At 47.5% G+C, this 23,879-nt stretch overlaps 1 protein-coding gene across 1 annotated transcript; it reads right to left on the minus strand.

Annotated features, from left to right (window-relative positions):
• Nucleotides 1–472: 472 nt before the first annotated feature.
• On the minus strand, nt 473–23,850 carry SNRNP35 (small nuclear ribonucleoprotein U11/U12 subunit 35). The gene is made up of 2 exons (XM_063964500.1): nt 23,722–23,850; nt 473–2,537 (listed from the first exon to the last, which is right to left on the minus strand). Exon 2 carries the CDS (start codon nt 2,532–2,534, stop codon nt 1,737–1,739), a length of 798 nt encoding a protein of 265 aa, XP_063820570.1. The 5' UTR covers nt 2,535–2,537; nt 23,722–23,850; the 3' UTR covers nt 473–1,736.
• Between the last annotated feature and the right edge of the window lie 29 nt (nt 23,851–23,879).

Consider the following 23,879-nt stretch of genomic DNA (forward strand, 5'->3'; position numbering starts at 1 on the left):
AAGGTGTCGTAAGTCCCAAATAAATAAGGTGTTTCCCTTCCCGGGATAATAATAATATATACACCTAAGCATTAGAACAGAGTGTCACACAATCGACAATACATTATCTATATTTGTCTCATTTATATCCTTTAACGCCTCCTTGAGATATCGTTCACTGACTAGACAAATACAGTAATTAATGATATCAACGATTAATATAATACACTTACTTAGACGTTAGAGCAAACACGCGGACACATCTTTTAATCTTTAGATCACATACATCTCATACATACATACATACACACACACACACACACACACACACACACACACACACACACACACACACACACACAGGGATCCACTGCACTCGCCATTCCCCGGAGAGGGGTGCACATACTCCCCACCCCTAGGTTGGGGTGCGGTGGGCTGTGACCACCTAACTCAAATGTACATATACAGAAAACCCTGCACTCTCTTTGGCAGCTTCATTCACCTTAATCCTTTAGTATACATCTGAATAAACAATGGGGTTTTGGTTTATGAATTGTACAATGCATGTAAGCTTGCAGCCCACTCCACGGGACCCCATTTCACCGCAAGTCCTACTCTATCACATAGATAGATTTTTAAGGGACCTGGCTACTGCTGTCTCATAAGGGAAAATGTGCTTACCTGGTTTAAAGCTTACCAGCCACACTTATGGCTTTTAAAAGGTAAGACAGTTACCAACACAACTACACAAGTGTGCTTACCTGGTTTAAAGCTCACCTGCCAACTGACTCCTGGCTTTCAAATCCCTGTATGTGTATAATAGGGTTAATTTTTAATTGGCCCATTTGTGATCATCTTTCTCTCTCTCATGCACCCCTAAGCTCATTTACTTTTAACCTGAGTCAGCTGCTGTTTAGCTGTGTTGGTGACTGTCTCACGTTGAAAGCCAGGAGCCAGTTGGCAGGTGAGCTTTAAACCAGGTAAGCATAGTTGTGTAGTTGTGTTGGTAACTGTATTACCTTTAAAAAAAAAAAAGCCATAAGTGTGGCTGGTAAGCTTTAAACCAGGTTAGCACATTTTCCCTTAAGGTGGTGATTGGTGAGCGGATGAGGAAGCAGTGGCAGACTTGCTCACCATCACCCCCCCCCGCACGTAACGCAAGTGGAGAGTGGACTGACTCCTGCCTCTCTTCCCAGCGCAGTACACAGCAGCATGTGCAGTGCTGGGGAGAGAGGCTGCTGCAGCCGCCAGTCCCCTCTCTCCCTCACACACAAAACCCCTGCAAGGGGGGTAGTGGGATCCAAGCCCTTCCAACAAGCCCAGGTAAAGAGATCCCCCCCCCCCCTCCCCTCCCCTCCCAGTGCCACTGGTTGAAGTATGAGCAGCACTTCTAACTGCTCTGATTATATGGGATGCCATGGCCATAATTAGTAACTGGTTCCCTTATCACTGTCATCTAATAAACAAACTATCTGTATGGCTTTTTACCCAAATAGGAGGAGGTTCTGTGTGAAGGAGAGGTGTATGCGCAGAGAGTGAACAACAGATACCAATTGCTAAATACTGTAATATTAATTAATTTGTACTAATATAGGTATAGCATCTGAGGCTAGTTTGTGAGTTACTATGGACAAAGTCAGATGAAGTACTACAATAATACATAATTCCAAACTGCAAACATATATTCCGAATATCTGAAGTTGCTCAGTCCAAATTATATAAATTAAAAAGGATTTTGATTAAGAAATTACATTTCCTTAATCTCTTAATTTCCTGTGATCTCGCTCTCTGCTTCTGTCCCTTCTGCCTTCCTTTCTTCGTCTGTCTTTGTCATCTCTTTCCCGATCTCTGTTCCTTTCTTCTTTGAAATGTCTCTCTTCAGTCGGTTCTTTGTCATGTCGAGCCTGTGGCTTCTCTTGCCACCTACCATCTCTTCCTCTATCCCTTGCATAATCTGCTTTCTTCCCTCTCCACTCTTGAAGTCTTTCTCTAGAACGAGATCTGTGTCTTTTCTCTCCATATCCCTCCATGCGCATATTCTGAAACAATGGCAAATTTATTGGCTTTCTAAAGGGTCGATCTCGGCCTCCAAACCTCAACTGGCCAGATTCTTTTTTACCACCAAACCCCCCTCCTAGTCTGCGTGGAATCCATCCTTTTAGATTTCTTTCCAGTTCATAATCCACAAATATTTCTCTTTGATCAATCACCAACTTGTTGGCATCTCTGTATGCTTTTTTTATTGCATTTTCTTGTTTGTATTCTATGAATGCATAACCCTTTGAAAATCCAGTTATGAAATCTCTAACCAAACGGATCCTCTGTATATCTCCATAACGAGAAAATACCTCTTTTAATTTTTCCTCATTGGTTTGTTGGCTTAATCTAGACACAAACAAAGTTAATTGGGGGTCTCCGACAACACCTTTGTTGGGAACATAACGAGCCAACATTGCCCTGAGGACAGCGCGGTCATGAGGCTCTTCATCTGTACCGTCGATACTGCCAGCTTTAAGCGGGTCATATTTCTTTGCTATGGGTGTCCACTCATTCATTTTCTAGATAAAAAGAAAGATATATGATGAAGCAAAGAAAAGTGATCTAATTATTTAAAGATTGAAATGCAAGTTAATACAAAAGATCAACATACATACACATGGAAAAGTTCTATTGTTTAAAAGAAAATTGAAATGATTGACAATATATTTAAATTGACTGTGCAGTTGTATGCAAAGTATCTTCTGTTGCTAACCATCTTCCGCTAAAGAAACTGGATGGTGTGTAATTCATTGGGATTATTGATAACTAACATCTGTAATCCCTCTCTCTCTCTACTGGTATCTTTCCTTCACTGTTCAAGCATGCACCGATTACTCCCATTCTGAAAAAACTAAATTCTGACCCTAAATCACTCTCAAACTACCGTCCCAGTTCTCAGCTCCCATGCCTCTCCAAGCTACTTGAGAGACTTGCCTACACTCGCCTCACACACTTTCTTAAATCACACAATTTATTTGACCCACTTCAGTCAGGGTTTTCGTTCCCAACACTCCACAGAGACAGCACTGACTAAAGTAGTGAATGATCTAGTCACTGCGAAGTCCAAAGGCCATTACTCGCTTCTTATTCTTCTAGATCTTTATGCTGCTTTTGACACTGTTGACCATTCTCTTCTCATCTAAATCCTACAATCCCTAGGTCTTCAAGACACAGCCCTCTCTTGGTTCCTATCCTACCAATCTAATCGCTCCTTCAGTGTTAGCTTCTCTGAATCCACCTCTTCTTCGCTACCTCTTTCAGTTGGAGTACCACAAGCCTCTGTCTTAGGTCCTCTGCTTTTCTCCATCTATACCTCATCTCTTGGTAAACTAATCAGCTCGTTTGGATTTCAGTATCATCTCTATACAGATGATACTCAAATCTACCTATCCTCCCTAGATTTGTCACCATCTGTATTGGTCAGGGTCACTAAATGCCTTTCAGCTGTTTCATCTTGGATGTCATCTTGCACCTCAAACTTAATATTTCCAAAACAGAGTTACTTATATTTCCACCGGCCAATAGTAGTTACCAACCTGATATCTCTATCACTGTTGAGAACTCAACAATCAACCCTACCCCACAAGCTCGCTGCCTATGCATCATACTTGACTCAGAACTGTCATTTGCTCCCCACATTCAATCTGTCTCAAGATCATGTTACATGCATCTAAAAAAACATATCTAAAATACGACCATACCTTACACAAGACACAGCAAAAACTCTAATCCATGCTCTCATTATCTCCCACATTGATTATTGCAATAGTCTTCTTACTGGTCTTACCAAAAAGAGACTCTCACCACTACAATCCATTCTGAATGTATCTGCGAGGCTAATCTTCCTTGCTAGACGTTCATCGTCTGCAGATTCGCTCTGTCAGTCCCTCCACTGGTTACCTGTATTCTACCGTATTGAATTTAAAATGCTTTTACTCACACATAAGGCCATTAACCATACTACACCAATGTACATCTCTTCGCTCATCTCAAAATATCTCCCAACCCGACCTCTCCGTTCTTCACAAGATCTATTACTTGCTCTCATGCATGATTGCAGGACTTTCTTTGGGCTGCACCCACTCTGTGGAATGCCCTACCACGCACAATAAGACCCTCCCCTAGTCTCCAATCATTCCCTGAAAACTCACCTCTTCAGGCAAGCTTATCACATTCCAGAACCGCTCACCCAACCTTCATAAGCTTTCCTATCCGATTATATCCCCACTGTACAGTCCGCACATATCCTCCACATATTTTCTCTTTCTTCACTTTCTCTTGTTTCTGACCATGGTTCATCACTGCTGTGATGTGATATCATGCAACCCACCTAGAACCTTTGCAATCCAGTGGACAAATATGCAATAGATAACACCTATCCTTGTATATCAATGCCTATTTCCCTATAGATTGTAAGCTTGCGTGCAGGGCCTTCATACCTCTGACTGTTTATTACCCAGTTTTGTGTTATCATTGTGCCAATTGTGTAGCGCAACGGAATTTGCTGCGCTATAAAAGAAACATAACAAATAATAGGAATTTAATACCTACCGGTAATTCCTTTTCTCGTAGTCCATAGTGGATACTGGGGAACTGTACTTTAGTACCGTGGGGTATAGATCGGGTCCACTGGAGCCTGGCACTTTAAAACCTTATGTGTGTGCTGGACTCCCTCTATGCCCCTCCTACTAGACTCAGTCTAGGAAAACTGTGCCCGAGGAGACGGACATACCATGAGAGAAGAAACATATACAATAGCGGTGAGGCAACAAGCCAACACACAACCCAACGAAACAGGAGCACTAAACGAACAGAGGATAGCGACAACCAACATAACAAGGACAGCAAAGCTAATTCCACATAGCAAAGGGGCCGCAACTGCGGCTCAACCAACACTCGCATCAGTAAACAGGATACGAAGCACGGAGGCGGGCGCCCAGTATTCACTACGGACTACGAGAAAAGGAATTACCGGTGGGTATTAAATTCCTATTTTCTCTTACGTCCTAGTAGATACTGGGGAACTGTACTTTAGTACCGTGGGGGAAGTCCCAAAGCTCCCAAAACGGGTGGGAGAGTGCTGAGACCCCTTTAAAACCGCCTGACCAAACTGAAGGTCATCCTTGGCCAAGGTGTCGGACCTGTAGAACTTCACAAACGTGTTTGAACCAGACCAAGTAGCCGCTCGGCGCAACTGTAAAGCCGAAAAACACCCCGGGCAGCCGCCCAGGAAAAACCCACCGACCTTGTCGAGTGGGCCTGAATAGACGTCGGCAAAAGGCAGAGCCTCCGAAGTATAGGCCTGTTGAACACTTAACCTAAGTCAACAAGCAATAGATTGCTTAGAAGCTGGCCTACCAATCTTGGTGGCATCATAAAGGATAAACAGCGAGTGAGATTTCCAAAGATGAGCTGTCCTTTTGACATAAATCCTCAGAGCCCTCACCACATCCAAGGACTCAGCCAACACCGGAACCACAATCGGCTGATTCACGTGAAATGCTGACACTAGTTTAGGCGAAACTGAGGCCGGGTCCTGAGCTCAGCCCTATCTTCATGAAGAATCAAGTACGGACTCTTACAGGACAAGACCCCCAATTCTGAAACCTGTCTTGCAGAAGCCAGCAACATGACAGTCTTCAAGTAAGAAATTTCAATTCCACCTTCTGTAAATGTTCAAACCAATCCGAGTGAAGAAAGGACAAAACCACATTTAGATCCCACGGAGCCGTGGGAGGGACGAAGGGTAGCTGCATATGAAGAACTCCTTTCAAGAAAGTCTGCACCTCCGTAAACAACGCAAGTTGCTTCTGGAAGAAAATAGAGACAAAATCTGTAATGGAGCCCAACCGTAGGCCCATATCAACAGGAGAAACTTTTCTTCCCTCACACCAAGAAACCTATTTCTTCCAGATACGGTGGTAGTGTATCGATGTAACCACCTTCCGGGCCTGTACCATAGTGGAAACAACCTTGGAAGGGAGACCCTTTCTGGCTAGAATCTCCCTCTCAACTTCCAAGCCATCAAACGTAGCCGCTGTAAGTCTGGGTAGACGAATGGTTCTTGCTGAAGATCCTTTAGAAGTGGCAGAGGCCAGGGTTCCTCCAGAGACATGGTCAGGAGGTCCGTGTACCAGGCCCTTCGAGGCCAATTCGGGGCAATTAGAACTGCCTGAATGCTTTCCTTTTGGGTCATTTTAGAACTTTTGGAATGAGCGGGATTGGAGGGAACAGGTAAACAAACTGGTAAGGCCATGGGGCCAGCAGCGCCTCCACTGCCATGGCCTGCGGCTCCCTCGTTATGGAACAGTAACGGCGTAGCTTCTTGTTAAGACGAGAAGCCATCAGGTCTATCTGCGGACAACCCCACCAGTGAATCAATTGTTGAAACACCTGAGGATGAAGGCCCCATTCCCTCGGATGGAGGTCGTGCCTGCTGAGGAAGTCCACTTCCCAGTTGTCCACTCCTGGAATGAATATGGCTGAGATGGCCCTTGCGTTGGCCTCTGCCCAGAGGAGTATCTTTGACACTTCTCGCATTGCTGCTCTGCTTCTTGTTCCTCTCTGTCAGTTTATGTACGCCACCGCCGTGGCATTGTCAGACTGAACTTGGATGGCTTGATCCTGGAGAAGATAGGAAGCTTGAAGAAGGGCATTGTATGTTGCCCTGAGTTCCAGGACATTGATCGGTAGTGCAGATTACTGACTCGACCAAAGAAGGCAAGAAAAAGCAGAGAAAGAACAGACAGCGCACCACAGGGGTTCTGCATGGGGCCACCCATCGAGGCGGCACATTGGGGTATGTGGGAGTAAGTTCTACCCCTAACACTTCAAAGGGAAAAACATCAAACAACAAAATGAGAATTAAGGAAAGTAAACAGTGAGAACCGAGGAAAGGTTGACCTCAAACTTCTGAAACAAAAAAAAAAAACACAAGAAAAAAAATAAATAAACACAGTAATAACCATTGAGTAACACAGGGGAAAATATAAAGTCGTTAAACAGCCCATGCATGGTCTGCGGAGGAGAGCAACCAGTTAATAAACCAAAACACCCCACTGCACAGAACAGTGCACACAAGCCCTAACCAAAACAATCAACCAACCAAGATTATGACAGTTGATAAAGAAGGTTGACAAGGAAACAATATACATCACAGTTAGGAAGAAAGGCTCACGGTCGACCAGTCCTGGGAGATCCTAGAGCCACTAGGACCCTCGGCAACCACATCTTTCAGGTTCCAAGAAGCAAGAAGTTGAGTACCAGGTGCAGGAGAGGTAACAACATTTGTAGATCCATTACGCTTAATAAGCAATTTGGTAGGAAACCCCCACCGGTAAGGAATGTGCGCCTTCCTGACGGCTTTAGTGACAGGGTAAAAAGATCTATGAGCTGCAAGAGCAGAGGCTGAGAGGTCTCCAAAGATTTGTAAGTTTCCCAGGATAGCATCGGTAGCATCCGAAGGTTGGGCCGCACGAAGCACCTGTTCCTTCACATGGTAGTAGTGAAACCTCATCAAGCTATACTGAGGCGCAGCCGTAGGGGCAATCCTTGCCTTAGGAACATGGTGTATACGGTCGGGCAGGAATTCCACCATGGTAACTGTGGGAAGAAGCTTCATAAAGAGATTAGTAACAAAGCCCTTCAGTTCGGAGTTAGGCACAGATTCCGGAATACCTCTAACCTTGATATTGTTCCTGCGAGATCGAACTTCAAGATCACCGACTTTACTTCGGAGCGCCGTGACTTCCATCTGAAGCTCCTCATGGAGTGTGATGAGGTCATTGTCAGACTTAACAACCTCCTCCAATTTATTCTCCAAATGATCCGTGCATTTACCCACGACATCAATGGATTGTTGGGAAACCTGTAAGGCCGACTTGAACTCTTGGGAGATGTCCGCTTTAAACTTCGCCAATAGCTGCTTCATAGAGCCAACCATCAATGAGGCATCATCACCCATGGCCGCTGATACAGGAGAAGTGGAGGTTAAGGGCTCGAAAGAGGCACTGAGCGCAGTCAGGGATTTGTGATTATTGTCAGAAGAAGCAGTACTTCTACCTCCTTGCGCGAAAGAAGGGTTCTTGAAAAGGCTCACTGGGTGAACCCCAGACTGTTCTTTCTGATGTTTAGGCAGCCTTGTACGGAAAAATTGTATATTATAACGAGGCACTCAGGCCAAATAGTGGTGAGGACGATGCTATATGTATATCCCTGTGATAAGAATCCACAATAATTCACCAATAGTGGGGCATGGAGTGAAAGGGGTATCAAAACATGCACATGGCTATCACATAATAGCAAGGATCCTTGCTCCGCTCCTGCATGAACCTGTAAGAGTGCTCCCAAAAAGGAATTCTTTTGTCTTCTCTTTCCCCATATACGTGTAATGAACCTGTACTGGTCAGAACCTTATGGGAAGCCAAATGTAAGAGCCGTCAGTACACACAGGATACAGGCTACTTGGAAACCTATGCTCCCCTGCTGCACCACAGAATCAGATGGGGCACCAATTTGGACACTCCGTTGTCAGGGGGATAGCACAGCATCGACACCGGGCTCCGCAGAACACAGCGCACAGCGTGTGGAAGGTGTAGTAAAGGGATAAGGGGTACAACACCGGTCCCTGTACTGGAGGAAGTACACTGGGTATGGTAGTGCAGGCCAGCGCTGTTGGTCGTGTCCCAAGTCCCAAACCCTCTGTAGGTGGAAGTGTGCGGGGCACCAGAAGCCCAATCGCCAGGGGGAGGGTTGGGGGAAACAAAGTAACTTCAGCCCCACTGCTCCTTACCGCTTTAGCTCGCAGAGTCTTCAGTGGAGCATCATAGGTAGCCACCGGGCCACAGAGCGGCGGCATGGCCCCTGCGAGGCTGGTAATGAGGCAGAGTCCCGGGGTCCAGACGGGAGGTGCCAGGAGGGGCTCCCGCTGAAGGTCGTGTGTGAAATCTGGACGCCGGGTCCCGCAGGCGCCGCTCTGGACATTTGCTGCACGGGAGGCCACGGCACCAAACAGCCCGGTCCTGGGGTCAGGAGAGGAGGGAGGCGGCAGGCAGGGTTCCCGCTGAAGATTGTTGGTGACTTCCGGTAGCCGGGTCCTGCCACGGGTCACGTCAGCTGCCACACAGGGGACCAGCAGGATGAAAGCAGTAGCACGGGAGGCCGTGGCTCCAGGCAGCAGGGAAGACCACAACCTGCAGGGACCTGTATTCAGATCCCCCGGCTCCGTGACCAAGCCTACTGAATTTGGGTGTGGGGGAGGTGTGGGGCACACTGTGAGGGAACAGAGGGTGCTTGCAGTTCGGTACAGAGGGTGGAAGGACCCGCAGGATCAGGAGCTCTGGGAGAACACGTCTGTCCTTAGAGCTGTCCAGGCCACTCCCCTGTGAAATACGTTTTTTTTTTAGATTTTTGCAAATTTATTAAAAAAAACCTAAGAAATTACATGTACATAAGTATTCACAGCCTTTGCCATTGAGCTCAGGTGCATCTTGTTTCCACTGATCATCCTTGAGATGTTCCTCCAGCTTAATTGGAGTTCACCTGTGGTAAATTCAGTAGATTGGACATGATTGGGAAAGGCACACACCTGTCTATATAATGTCCTACACTTGACAGTGCATGTCTGAGCACAAACCAAGCATGAAGTCAAAGGAATTGTCTGTAGACCTCCTAGACAGGATTGTTTCAAAGCACAAATCTGGGGGAGGGTACTGTTACGCACACCAGTGCTAACAGGAGTATACCGGTGTATGAACAGAGAGGGAAGCGAAGCAAACGAACTCACAGACCGTATAACATAACATACACAGGAGGTGATGGAATAACTAATAAACACAAAGTGAACGGAGAAGCCCAAAGGCTCAGGAATTGGGTGTCTCCCTAGTGTCAGGAATGCTCAGATGGAATAGAGCGGACAATGAAGCGATGTGTAGTGATTTAACATGTGGAGCACCTGAAATGATGTTGCTAAGAGCAACAGAAAAAACCCCAAAGGGTTACCAACGGGTGTGGGAATAAACTCCTTGGTCAGAGATAGAAATATAGACACAAGGAGAGTATCCACAATCCTAACCCCCACTTGCAGGGTACAGGTTCAGCTTACTGCCACTAAACTGACACCTGGGCGCCCTGCACAGTGAGGGAGGATTAAGCAAGCAGGTCTGAGAGTACAGCCGCAAACCTGCTGGGTTCACAGAATAGCAAAAGAACCCCGGCAGGTCAAACAACTGACTCCAGTCTTACTGCTAGGTCCGGATTGGCAGAATGAAGTACCGAATCCCAAGGCCTATTCGCAGTAAGCAACAAGTAAATACAAAGTCACACAGTACTAGCTAACTCTCTGGAACTGACTAACAAACAAAGATTCAGCAGCATTTGCCTAGCCTGAGAGGATGGTTTATATAGCAGGTGCTGTCCACGCCCCACTCAGACCTCACAGACTGTGAGCACAAAACCAGCGCCGGATTCCCTGCCGTGCACAGAGTCTGTAACCACTACACAGAAAAAACCCGGACCGGAGTATCAGCTGCGCTCAGGTTACTTCGCTAACACTTGCCTCCCGGTTGCCATGGCGACGTGGCAGCACAGAGCAGGAGATCCTAACAGTACCTCCCCTCTGACGAGGGGTCAAAGAACCCCTACCACCGGGTTTATCGGGGAACTGCGAGAAGAAAGAGCGTATCAGTCTAGGGGCATGAAGATCACAACTGCGCACCCATGACCGCTCCTCCGGGCCATACCCCTTCCAGTGCACCAAAAATGACAGCCGACCCCGAACCATCTTGGAGTCAAGAACCCTTTCAACCACAAACTCCCTCTGACCCCTTATCAGAAGAGGAGAAGGTCTTCCACTGGAAGAAGGATTACTAACCGCCAGTTTTAAAAGGGAACAATGAAATGTTTTATTGATACCCAATGAACGGGGCAGATCTAACTGAAATGCCACCGGATTGATAACCCTGGTGATCTTATAAGGGCCGATGAACCGGGGGCTAAGCTTATGAGATGGCTGTCTCAACTTCAAATTCTTGGTGGACAACCAGACGAAGTCTCCTAATTTGAAGCTGCAGGGTCTTCTCCGCTTATCAAAAACCCTTTTGGTCACTAATGACACAGACACAAGGGCTTTCTTCACTTTCCTCCAAATACCCCTAAGGACCGAAACAACAGAGGAACCACCAGATGTGGAATCCAGGGGGTCAAAAGAATTGGCCTTAGGATGATGCCCAAACACACAAAGGAAGGGAGAGATCCCTGTAGCAGAGTGAGCCGCGTTGTTATAGGCAAACTCAGCCATGGACAGATGAGCAACCCAGTCAGTATGACACTTGGAGACATAACACCTGAGGAACTGCTCCAAGGACTGGTTCACCCTCTCAGTCTGCCCATTAGACTGTGGATGGTAGCCTGACGACAAGCTCACAGAAATCTGGAGATCAGAACAAAATGCCCTCCAGAATTTGGCCACAAACTGGGATCCACGGTCAGAGACCACATCAAGTGGCAACCCGTGGAGGCGCACAACATGCTGCATAAATAACTCAGACAGGCGTCTGGCCGATGGCAACCCAACCAGTGAAACGAAATGCGCCATCTTCGAAAACCTGTCGACGACAACCCAAATGGCTGTCATCCCCGAGGATTTGGGCAAGTCCACCACTAAATCCATGGAAATGTGGGTCCATGGCTTAGACGGAATAGAGAGTGGATGTAATGGGCCGACAGGAACCCCTCTAGGAGTTTTATTTCGGGCACAAACGTCACATGCCCGAACCCACTGATCCACATCCCTAGCCACCGAGGGCCACCACACCGCCCTAGACAGCAACTCCCGAGTTCTGGCAATACCCGGATGCCCTGCCGACCTCTTGGCATGGAATTCCAGGAACACTCGCTGTCTTAACCTAGGAGGCACAAACAAGAGACCTACCGGAAGGTCTGGAGGAGCCTGCTCCTGTGCTCTAAGGACTAATGACAAGAGGTCCTGGGTAATGCCCACTTTAATACATGATAGGGACACAATGGGCAATGGCTCCTCGGTGGTCTCTTGAACTGGAGCAAAACTCCGCGAGAGCGCATCAGCCTTGATGTTTTTTGACCCAGGGCGATATGTTATCAAAAAATTAAAGCGAGCAAAAAACAAAGCCCATCGTGCCTGCCTGGCATTGAGCCGCTTCGCTGACTCTAAATATGCCAGATTCTTATGGTCGGTGAGAATTGAGACCACAAACTTAGCCCCCTCAAGCCAGTGTCTCCACTCCCCGAGTGCATCCTTTATAGCCAACAATTCCCGGTTACCCACATCATAATTCATCTCGGCAGACGAAAATATACGGGAAAAGTAAGCACAGGGATGAAGGCGATTATCAGACACCCCCATCTGAGAGAGCACTGCCCCAATACCTATCTCAGAGGCATCCACTTCTACCACAAAAGGACGCTCTGGATCTGGGTGTCGCAGCACCTTGGCCGAGACAAATGCCCTTTTGAGACGGGCAAAGGCCGCTTTGGCCTCACAAGACCAGTGAGCAACATCCGCCCCTTTCTTAGTGAGTGCCACCAAGGGGGCCACTATAGACGAAAATCCAGCGATAAACCGTCTATAAAAATTCGCAAAGCCCAGAAAACGCTGAAGCGCCTTCAAACTAGTGGGCTGCACCCAATCCAGGACTGCCTGTACCTTAGAACCCTCCATTTGGAAACCTTCTGAGGAGATAATATACCCTAGAAATGCGATTTGCTGGACTTCAAACTCGCACTTCTCCAGCTTCACCCCAAGCTGGTGGTCTCTGAGTTTCTGGAGGACTAAGCGTACATGCTTCCGATGTTCCTCCAGGGAATGAGAGAAGATTAGGATGTCATCTAGATAAACAACTAAGAATCTATCCAAATATTCCCTGAGCACATCGTTCATGAATTCCTGGAAGACTGCCGGGGCATTAGAGAGCCCAAAAGGCATCACCAAATATTCATAATGCCCTGAGTGGGTATTAAAGGCAGTCTTCCATTCATCCCCCTCTCTTATTCGGATTAGATTGTAAGCACCGCGTAGGTCAATCTTAGAAAAAATGGTGGCAGTACGAAGCTGGTCAAACAAAACCGAAATGAGAGGCAGTGGGTACGAGTTTTTAATCGTGATACGGTTCAATTCCCTGAAGTCGATGCAGGGTCGCAACGAACCGTCCTTTTTACCCACGAAAAAGAACCCCGACCCAACTGGGGACTGTGAGGGTCTGATAAATCCCTTAGCCAAGTTCTCCTGAATGTACTCTGCCATAGCCTGAGTCTCAGGACGTGACAGGGAGTACAACCTGCTCTTGGGAAGCCTAGCATCTGGCAACAAATCAATGGCACAGTCATAGGGGCGATGGGGAGGTAGTACCTTCGCAACTTTTTTGGAGAACACATCCGCAAAATCTGCATAACATCCTGGCAATCCTGGCAAACTTAGCTGCGAGAGCCTGACTGGAAGGCTCAAGCAACTCCTGAAACAATCACTACCCCAACTAAGAATCTCCCCAGAGACCCAGTCAAATTGAGGGTTATGGGCCCTTAACCAGGGTAACCACAAAACCAATGGGGCAAAAGAACAGACAGTCACATAAAAAGACAATTTTTCAGAGTGTGTGGCTCCAATAAACAAAGGAATTTGGCTGGTGCAGGAGGTAATTTTACCCTGGGACAATGGTTCCCCGTTTAACCCACAGATCTCAATCTCTGATGCCAAAGGTACTGAGGGAACAGAGTGTTCCAGGGCGAATTGACGGTCCATGAAAACCCCATCGGCCCCACTGTCAACAAAGGCCTCAGTCTTGACAGTTTGACCGAGGATCTCCAAAGTCACCAGAATGAGAAAAGTCTTTTTAGGAAATTCTGACTTCTGGCCTGACAGGATATTTCCCATCACCCTCAGGCCCTGAAGTTTTCCGGTTTTTCTGGGCATGATACTACAACATGACCTTTATTCCCACAGTACAAACACAAACCCTGCTGTCTCCTCCGCGTCTTCTCACGCGAGGAGAGGCGGGTAGCCCCAATCTGCATAGGCTCCTTGGAATATTCCTCAGAGTCTGAGGTTCCCTTGGGAAAAAAGGAAACTGCGGTCTCCCTTTCAAGCCTACGCTCTCTCAGCCGTCTATCCACCCGGATGGATAACTGCATGAGCTGATCTAAGCTATCAGGCGAGGGATATTGTACCAGTTGGTCCTTTATCTGGTCAGAAAGGCCCCTTCGGTACTGGTTTCTCAGGGCTGGGTCATTCCACTGGGTATCATGAGCCAACCTCCGAAACGCCGTACTATAAACCTCAGCTGGCCGTTGCCCTTGCTTAAGAACCGTAATCTGAGCCTCGGCTGAAGCCATCTTGTCAGGGTCATCATACAAAATGCCCAGTGCCGTAAAAAAAAGCATCAACACTTTTAAGCGACGGACAGTCAGGCTGTAACCCATATGCCCAGACCTGTGGGTCTCCTTGTAGCAAGGAAATCACCATGCCCACCCGCTGAATCTCCGACCCAGAAGACTGGGGCCTAAGCCTGAAATATAGCTTACAGCTCTCCTTGAAACAAAAGAACTGCGAGCGATCTCCAGAAAAACGATCCGGGAGATTTACTTTCGGCTCCTTAACCCCTGAACTTGCCGCTGCTGCTGCGGGAGCTTTGCTAGCGGCCTGCGGGGTGTTCATTTTAATGGACATCTCATTAAATTGTCGAGTCAGGACCTGCACCTGATCGACCACCTGTTGCAAAGTATTTTGAGGGGTATGCTCCATATTCCCACAAAATTTCAACAGGCGTAAGGCTGCTGAATATGTTACGCACACCAGTGCTAACAGGAGTATACCGGTGTATGAACAGAGAGGGAAGCGAAGCAAACAAACTCACAGACAGTATAACATAACATACACAGGAGGTGATGGAATAACTAATAAACACAAAGTGAACGGAGAAGCCCAAAGGCTCAGGAATTGGGTGTCTCCCTAGTGTCAGGAATGCTCAGATGGAATAGAGCGGACAATGAAGCGATGTGTAGTGATTTAACATGTGGAGCACCTGAAATGATGTTGCTAAAAGCAACAGAAAAAACCCCAAAGGGTTACCAACGGGTGTGGGAATAAACTCCTTGGTCAGAGATAGAAAAATAGACACAAGGAGAGTATCCACAATCCTAACCCCCACTTGCAGGGCACAGGTTCAGCTTACTGCCACTAAACTGACACCTGGACGCCCTGCACAGTGAGGGAGGATTAACAAGCAGGTCTGAGAGTACAGCCGCAAACCTGCTGGGTTCACAGAATAGCAAAAGAACCCCGGCAGGTCAAACAACTGACTCCAGTCTTACTGCTAGGTCCGGATTGGCAGAATGAAGTACCGAATCCCAAGGCCTATTCGCAGTAAGCAACAAGTAAATACAAAGTCACACAGTACTAGCTAACTCTCTGGAACTGACTAACAAACAAAGATTCAGCAGCATTTGCCTAGCCTGAGAGGATGGTTTATATAGCAGGTGCTGTCCACGCCCCACTCAGACCTCACAGACTGTGAGCACAAAACCAGCGCCGGATTCGGATTCCCTGCCGTGCACAGAGCCTGTAACCACTACACAGAAAAAACCCGGACCGGAGTATCAGCTGCGCTCAGGTTACTTCGCTAACACTTGCCTCCCGGTTGCCATGGCGACGTGGCAGCACAGAGCAGGAGATCCTAACAGGTACAGAAAAAATAAGATTTTACTTACCGATAAATCTATTTCTCGTAGTCCGTAGTGGATGCTGGGACTCCGTAAGGACCATGGGGAATAGCGGCTCCGCAGGAGACAGGGCACAAAATAAAATCTTAAGGATCAGGTGGTGTGCACTGGCTCCTCCCCCTATGACCCTGCTCCAAGCCTCAGTTAGGATACTGTGCCCGGACGAGCGTACATAATAAGGAAGGATATTGAATCCCGGGTAAGACTCATACCAGCCACACCAATCACACCGTACAACTTGTGATCTGAACCCAGTTAACAGTATGATAAACGCAAAGGAGCCTCTGAAAAGATGGCTCACAACAATAATAACCCGAATTTTTGTAACAATAACTATATACAAGTATTGCAGACAATCCGCACTAGGGATGGGCGCCCAGCATCCACTACGGACTACGAGAAATAGATTTATCGGTAAGTAAAATCTTATTTTCTCTGACGTCCTAGTGGATGCTGGGACTCCGTAAGGACCATGGGGATTATACCAAAGCTCCCAAACGGGCGGGAGAGTGCGGATGACTCTGCAGCACCGAATGAGAGAACTCCAGGTCCTCCTCAGCCAGGGTATCAAATTTGTAGAATTTAGCAAACGTGTTTGCCCCTGACCAAGTAGCTGCTCGGCAAAGTTGTAAAGCCGAGACCCCTCGGGCAGCCGCCCAAGATGAGCCCACTTTCCTTGTGGAATGGGCTTTTACTGATTTTGGCTGTGGCAATCCTGCCACAGAATGTGCAAGCTGAATTGTACTACAAATCCAACGAGCAATCGTCTGCTTAGAAGCAGGAGCACCCAGCTTGTCGGGTGCATACAGGATAAACAGCGAGTCAGATTTTCTGACTCCAGCCGTCCTGGAAACATATATTTTCAAGGCCCTGACAACGTCAAGCAACTTAGAGTCCTCTAAGTCCCTGGTAGCCGCAGGTACCACAATAGGTTGGTTCATGTGAAATGCAGAAACCACCTTAGGTAGAAATTGAGGACGAGTCCTCAATTCCGCCCTGTCAGAATGAAAAATTAAGTAAGGGCTTTTATATGATAAGGCCGCCAATTCTGACACACGCCTGGCTGAAGCCAAGGCTAACAGCATCGACACCTTCCATGTGAGATATTTTAAGTCCACAGTGGAAAGTGGTTCAAACCAATGTGACTTTAGAAAACTCAACACCACATTGAGATCCCAAGGTGCCACTGGAGGCACAAAAGGAGGCTGTATGTGCAGCACCCCTTTTACAAATGTCTGAACTTCAGGTACTGAAGCCAGTTCTTTCTGGAAGAAAATCGACAGGGCCGAAATTTGAACCTTAATGGACCCTAATTTTAGGCCCATAGACAGTCCTGTTTGCAGGAAATGAAGGAAACGACCCAGTTGAAATTCCTCTGTAGGGGCCTTCTTGGCCTCACACCACGCAACATATTTACGCCAAATGCGGTGATAATGTTTTGCGGTTACGTCCTTCCTGGCTTTGACCAGAGTAGGGATGACTTCTTCTGGAATGCCTTTTTCCCTCAGGATCCGGCGTTCAACCGCCATGCCGTCAAACGCAGCCGCGGTAAGTCTTGGAACAGACAAGGCCCCTGCAGTAGCAGGTCCTTTCTTAGAGGTAGAGGCCATGGTTCGTCCGTGAGCATCTCTTGAAGTTCCGGGTACCAAGTCCTTCTTGGCCAATCCGGAACCACGAGTATAGTTCTTACTCCTCTCCTTCTTATGATTCTCAGTACTTTTGGTATGAGAGGCAGAGGAGGGAACACATACACTGACTGGTACACCCACGGCGTTACCAGAGCGTCCACTGCTATTGCCTGAGGGTCCCTTGACCTGGCGCAATATCTGTCCAGTTTTTTGTTTAGACGTGACGCCATCATGTCCACCTTTGGTTTTTCCCAACGGTTTACAATCAGGTGGAAGACTTCTGGGTGAAGTCCCCACTCTCCCGGGTGAAGGTCGTGTCTGCTGAGGAAGTCTGCTTCCCAGTTGTCCACTCCCGGAATGAACACTGCTGACAGTGCTATCACATGATTTTCCGCCCAGCGAAGAATCCTTGCAGCTTCTGCCATTGCCCTCCTGCTTCTCGTGCCGCCCTGTCTGTTTACGTGGGCGACTGACGTGATGTTGTCCGATTGGATCAACACCGCCTGACCCTGAAGCAGAGGTTTTGCTTGACTTAGGGCATTGTAAATGGCCCTTAGTTCCAGAATGCTTATATGAAGAGATGTTTCCATGCTTGACCACAAGCCCTGGAAATTCCTTCCCTGTGTGACTGCTCCCCAGCCTCTCAGGCTGGCATCCGTGGTTACCAGGATCCAATCCTGAATGCCAAATCTGCGGCCCTCTAGTAGATGAGCACTCTGCAGCCACCACAGGAGAGACACCCTTGTCCTTGGCGACAAGGTTATCCGCTGATGCATCTGCAGATGCGATCCGGACCATTTGTCCAGTAGATCCCACTGAAACGTTCTTGCATGGAATCTTCCGAATGGAATCGCTTCGTAAGAAGCCACCATTTTTCCCAGGACCCTCGTGCACTGATGCACTGAGACCTGGCCTGGTTTTAGGAGGTTCCTGACTAGCTCGGATAACTCCCTGGCCTTCTCCTCCGGGAGAAACACCTTCTTCTGGACTGTGTCCAGAATCATTCCTAGGAACAGTAGACGTGTCGTTGGAATCAGCTGCGATTTTGGAATATTTAGAATCCACCCGTGCTGACGTAACACTACCTGAGATAGTGCTACTCCGACTTCTAACTGTTCCCTGGATCTTGCCCTTATCAGGAGATCGTCCAAGTAAGGGATAATTAAAATGCCTTTTCTTCGTAGAAGAATCATCATTTCGGCCATTACCTTGGTAAAGACCCGAGGTGCCGTGGACAATCCAAACGGCAGCGTCTGAAACTGATAATGACAGTTTTGTACTACAAACCTGAGGTACCCTTGGTGAGAAGGGTATATTGGGACGTGGAGATAAGCATCTTTGATGTCCAGAGACACCATATAGTCCCCTTCTTCCAGGTTCGCTATCACTGCTCTGAGTGACTCCATCTTGAATTTGAACCTTTTTATGTAAGTGTTCAAGGATTTCAGATTTAAAATTGGTCTCACCGAGCCGTCCGGCTTCGGTACCACAAACAGCGTGGAATAATACCCCTTTCCTTGTTGCAGGAGGGGTACCTTGATTATCACCTGCTGGGAATACAGCTTGTGAATGGCTTCCAAAACTGCCTCCCTGTCGGAGGGAGACTTTTGGTAAAGCAGACTTCAGGAACCGACGAGGGGGAAACGCCTCGAATTCCAGTTTGTACCCCTGCGATACTACCTGTAGAATCCAGGGATCCACTTGCGAGTGAGCCCACTGCGCGTTGAAATTCTTGAGACGGGCCCCCACCATATCTGAGTCTGCTTGTAAAGCCCCAGCGTCATGCTGAAGACTTGGCAGAAGCAGGGGAGGGCTTCTGCTCCTGGGAAGCGGCTGCATGGTGCAGTCTTTTTCCTCTTCCTCTGCCCCGGGGCAGAAAGGAGTGGCCTTTTGCTCGCTTGTACTTATGGGAACGAAAGGACTGAGTTTGAAAAGACGGTGTCTTTTTCTGCTGATGTGAAGTGACCTGGGGTAAAAAGGTGGATTTTCCAGCCGTTGCCGTGGCCACCAGGTCCGATAGACCAGCCCCAAATAACTCCTCCCCTTTATACGGCAATACTTCCATGTGCCGTTTGGAATCCGCATCCCCTGACCACTGTCGCGTCCATAACGCTCTTCTGGCAGAGATGGACATAGCACTTACTCTTGATGCCAGGGTGCAAATATCCCTCTGTGCATCACGCATATATAGTAATGCATCCTTTAAATGTTCTATAGTTAACAAAATATTGTCCCTATCCAGGGTATCAATATTCTCAGTCAGGGAATCCAACCATGCGACTCCAGCACTGCACATCCAGGCTGAGGCGATTGCTGGTCGCAGTATAACACCAGTATGTGTGTATATACTTTTTAGGATATTTTCCAGCCTTCTATCAGCTGGTTCTTTGAGGGTGGCCGTATCAGGAGACGGTAACGCTACTTGTTTAGATAAACGTGTGAGCGCCTTATCTACCCTAGGGGGTGTTTCCCAACGCGCCCTAACCTCTGGCGGGAAGGGATATAATGCTAATAATTTTTTAGAAATTAGCTGTTTTTTATCGGGGGAAACCCACGCTTTATCACACACCTCATTTATTTCCTCTGACTCAGGAAAAACTATTGGTAGTTTTTTCACACCCCACATAATACCCTTCTTTGTGGTACTTGTAGTGTCAGAAAGGTTCAATGCCTCTTTCATTGCCGTGATCATGTAACGTGTGGCCCTACTGGACATTACGTTTGTCTCGTCACCGTCGACACTAGACTCAGTATCTGTGTCAGGGTCTGTGTCGACCCACTGAGGTAACGGGCGTTTTAGCGCCCCTGACGGTGTCTGAGACGCCTGGACAGGCACTAATTGATTTGCCGGCTGCCTCATGTCGTCAACAGTTTTTTGCAAATTGCTGACATTATCACTTAATTGTTTAAATACAATCATCCAGTCAGGTGTCGACTCCCTAGGGGGTGACATCACCAACACAGGCAACTGCTCCGCCTCCACATCATTTTCCTCCTCATACATGTCGACACACACGTACCGACACACAGCACACACACCGGGAATGCTCTGATAGAGGACAGGACCCCACTTAGCCCTTTGGAGAGACAGAGGGAGAGTCTGCCAGCACACACCCAGCGCTATATATATATACAGGGATAACCTTATATAAGTGTTATTCCCTTATAGCTGCTGTTATTATCGTTATTTGCTGCCAAAAATGCCCCCCCTTCTCTTTTTTACCCTGATTCTGAAGCAGGACTGCAGGGGAGAGTCAGGGAGCCGTCCTTCCAGCGGAGCTGTGAGGGAAAATGGCGCTTGTGTGCTGAGGAGATAGGCTCTGCCCCTTCACGACGTCCTTATCTCCCGCTTTTTTGTGTAAAAATGGCAGGGGTTAAAATACATCCATATAGCCCATGAGCTATATGTGATGTATTCTTTTTGCCACCTAAGGTATATACTGTTATATTGCGTCTCAGGGCGCTCCCCCCCAGCGCCCTGCACCCTCAGTGACCGGAGTGTGAAGTGTGCTGAGAGCAATGGCGCACAGCTGCGGTGCTGTGCGCTACCTTAGTCTGAAGACAGGATGTCTTCTGCCGCCGATTTCACCGGACCTCTTCGTCTCTTCTGGCTCTGTAAGGGGGACGGCGGCGCGGCTCCGGTGACCCATCCAGGCTGAACCTGTGATCGTCACTCTGGAGCTAATGTCCAGTAGCCTAAGAAACCCGATCCACTCTGCACTCAGGTGAGTCCGTTTCTTCTCCCCTTAGTCCCACGATGCAGTGAGCCTGTTGCCAGCAGGACTCACTGAAAAAAAAAAAAAAACCTAAACTAAACTTTTATTCTAAGCAGCTCAGGAGAGCCACCTAGATTGCACCCTTCTCGGCCGGGCACAAAAATCTAACTGAGGCTTGGAGGAGGGTCATAGGGGGAGGAGCCAGTGCACACCACCTGATCCTTAAGCTTTTATTTTGTGCCCTGTCTCCTGCGGAGCCGCTATTCCCCATGGTCCTTACGGAGTCCCAGCATCCACTAGGACGTCAGAGAAATATCTGTTGCTTTGAAGGTCCCAATGAGCACAATGGCCTCCATCTTCTTTAAATGGAAGCAGTTCGGAACCACCAGGACTCTTCCTAGAGCTGGCCAGCCGTCTAAAATGAACAATCGGGGGATCCCCGGAGTTTGACAAAATGCACCTGAAGGACTCTCAGACCATGAGAAACAAAATTCTCTGGTCTGATGAGACAAAGATTGATCTCTTTGGCGTGAATGCCAGGCGTCATGTTTGGAGTAAAGCACACACCGCTCATCACCAGGCCAATATCATGCCTACAGTGAAGCATGGTGGTGGCAGCATCATGCTGTGGAGATGTTTTTCAGCGACAAGAACTGGGAGACTAGTCACGATAGAGTGAAAGATGAATGCAGCAATGTACAGAGACATCCTGGATGAAAACCTACTCCAGAGTGCTCTTGACCTCAGGCTGGGGCAATGGTTCATCTTTCAGCAGGACCACGACCCTAAGCACACAGCCAAGATAGCAAAGGAGTGGCTTCAGAACAACTCTGTGAATATGCTTGAGTGGCCCAGCCAGAGCCCAGACTTGAATCTGATTGAACACCTCTGGAAAGATCTGAAAATTACTGTGCACCGACGCTTCCCATCCAACCTGATGGAGCTTGAGAGGTGCTGCAAAGAGGAATGGGCGAAACTGCCCAAAGATAGGTGTGCCAAGCTTGTGGCATCATATTAAAATACACTTGAAGCTGTATTTGCTGCCAAAGGTGCATCAACAAAGTATTGAGCAAACGATGTGAAAACTTGCGTACATGTTATTTCTAAGTTTTTTATTTTTAATAAACTTGCAAAAATCTAAAAAAAATGTTTTCACGTCATTATGGGGTATAGTGTGAAGAAATGAATTTATTCCATTATGGAATAAGGCTGTAACATAACAAAATGTGGAAAAAGTTAAGTGCCCACTTTGCCAGCGTATTTCATGCCCAAACCAGTGTTGGGCAAGGCAAAATACATGTGGGTCATATGCAAAAGACACCACTCTGTTGATTTCAGGTGTCAAATTTGTTACCCGAGACTCATTAACCCTTGCAAAACTACAGCTACTTATTCAAAATGGTAATATTATGGTGTATATGCCTATTTTGCCAGAATATTTCATGTCTAAACTAGCGTTGAGCAAGGCAAAATACATGTGGGCCATATGCAAGTAACCCCACTCTGTTGATTTCAGGTGTCAAATTTGTTGCCCGAGACTCATTAACCCTTGCAAAACTACAGCTACTTATTCAAAATAGAAAATGATGGTGTATATGCCCACTTTACCTGTATATTTCATGGCCAAACCAGTGTTGGGCAAGGCAAAAGCCATGTGGATCATATGCAAGTGATCCCCCGCTGTTGATTTTAGGATTCAAATTTGCTGCACGAGACTCGTTAACCCTTGCAAAACTACAGCTACTTATTCAAAATGGTAATTTTTGATGTTTGTGCCCACTTTGCCATCGTATTTCATGCCCAAACTAGCATTGGGCAAGGCAAAGTACACGTGGATCATATGCAAGGGACCCTACTCTGTTGTTTTCATGTGTCAAATTTGTTGGCCAAGACTCATTAACCCTTGCAAACCTGAATGATATGAATAAGAAGCTGGCCGAACAAGGGGGGTCATTCCGAGTTGTTCGCTCGCAAGCTGCTTTTAGCAGCTTTGCACACGCTAAGCCGCCGCCTACTGGGAGTGAATCTTAGCATATCAAAATTGCGAACGAAAGATTAGCAGAATTGCGAATAGACACTTCTTAGCAGTTTCTGAGTAGCTCCAGACTTACTCGGCATCTGCGATCAGTTCAGTGCTTGTCGTTCCTGGTTTGACGTCACAAACACACCCAGCGTTCGCCCAGACACTCCTCCGTTTCTCCAGCCACTCCCGCGTTTTTCCCAGAAACGGTAGCGTTTTTTCACACACTCCCATAAAACTGCCTGTTTCCGCCCAGAAACACCCACTTCCTGTCAATCACACCCCGATCACCAGAACGAAGAAAAAACCTTGTAATGCCGTGAGTAAAATTCCTAACTGCATAGCAAATTTACTTGGCGCAGTCGCACTGCGGACATTGCGCATGCGCATTAGCGACTAATCGCTCCGTTGCGAGAAAAAAATACCGAGCGAACAACTCGGAATGACCCCCAAAGAAGCAAAAACTTCAGCCTTGTACAGACATTCTCATCACTTCTCATGCTCGGATGCGAGTAACCCCGACACTGTCTGCAACAGTTACTGTGGTCTACTACTCAGTCATCATGCGGTAACCCGTCATTGGGATACTTACATGCGACGATCACCAACTCAGACTTCCGACTTTGTTGTGGGGAACAGAGTTAAGTATGGCAGGTATAGGTTAGTACTCTACTATTGTAACGTGTCGCTCATGAAATGCGTTAACCAATCAGCTCCTGACTTCAATCTCAACAGGAACCTGTATTGGAT

The sequence above is a fragment of the Pseudophryne corroboree genome, chromosome 1 (genome assembly GCF_028390025.1).
Source record: "Pseudophryne corroboree isolate aPseCor3 chromosome 1, aPseCor3.hap2, whole genome shotgun sequence".
Classification (NCBI taxonomy): domain Eukaryota; kingdom Metazoa; phylum Chordata; class Amphibia; order Anura; family Myobatrachidae; genus Pseudophryne; species Pseudophryne corroboree.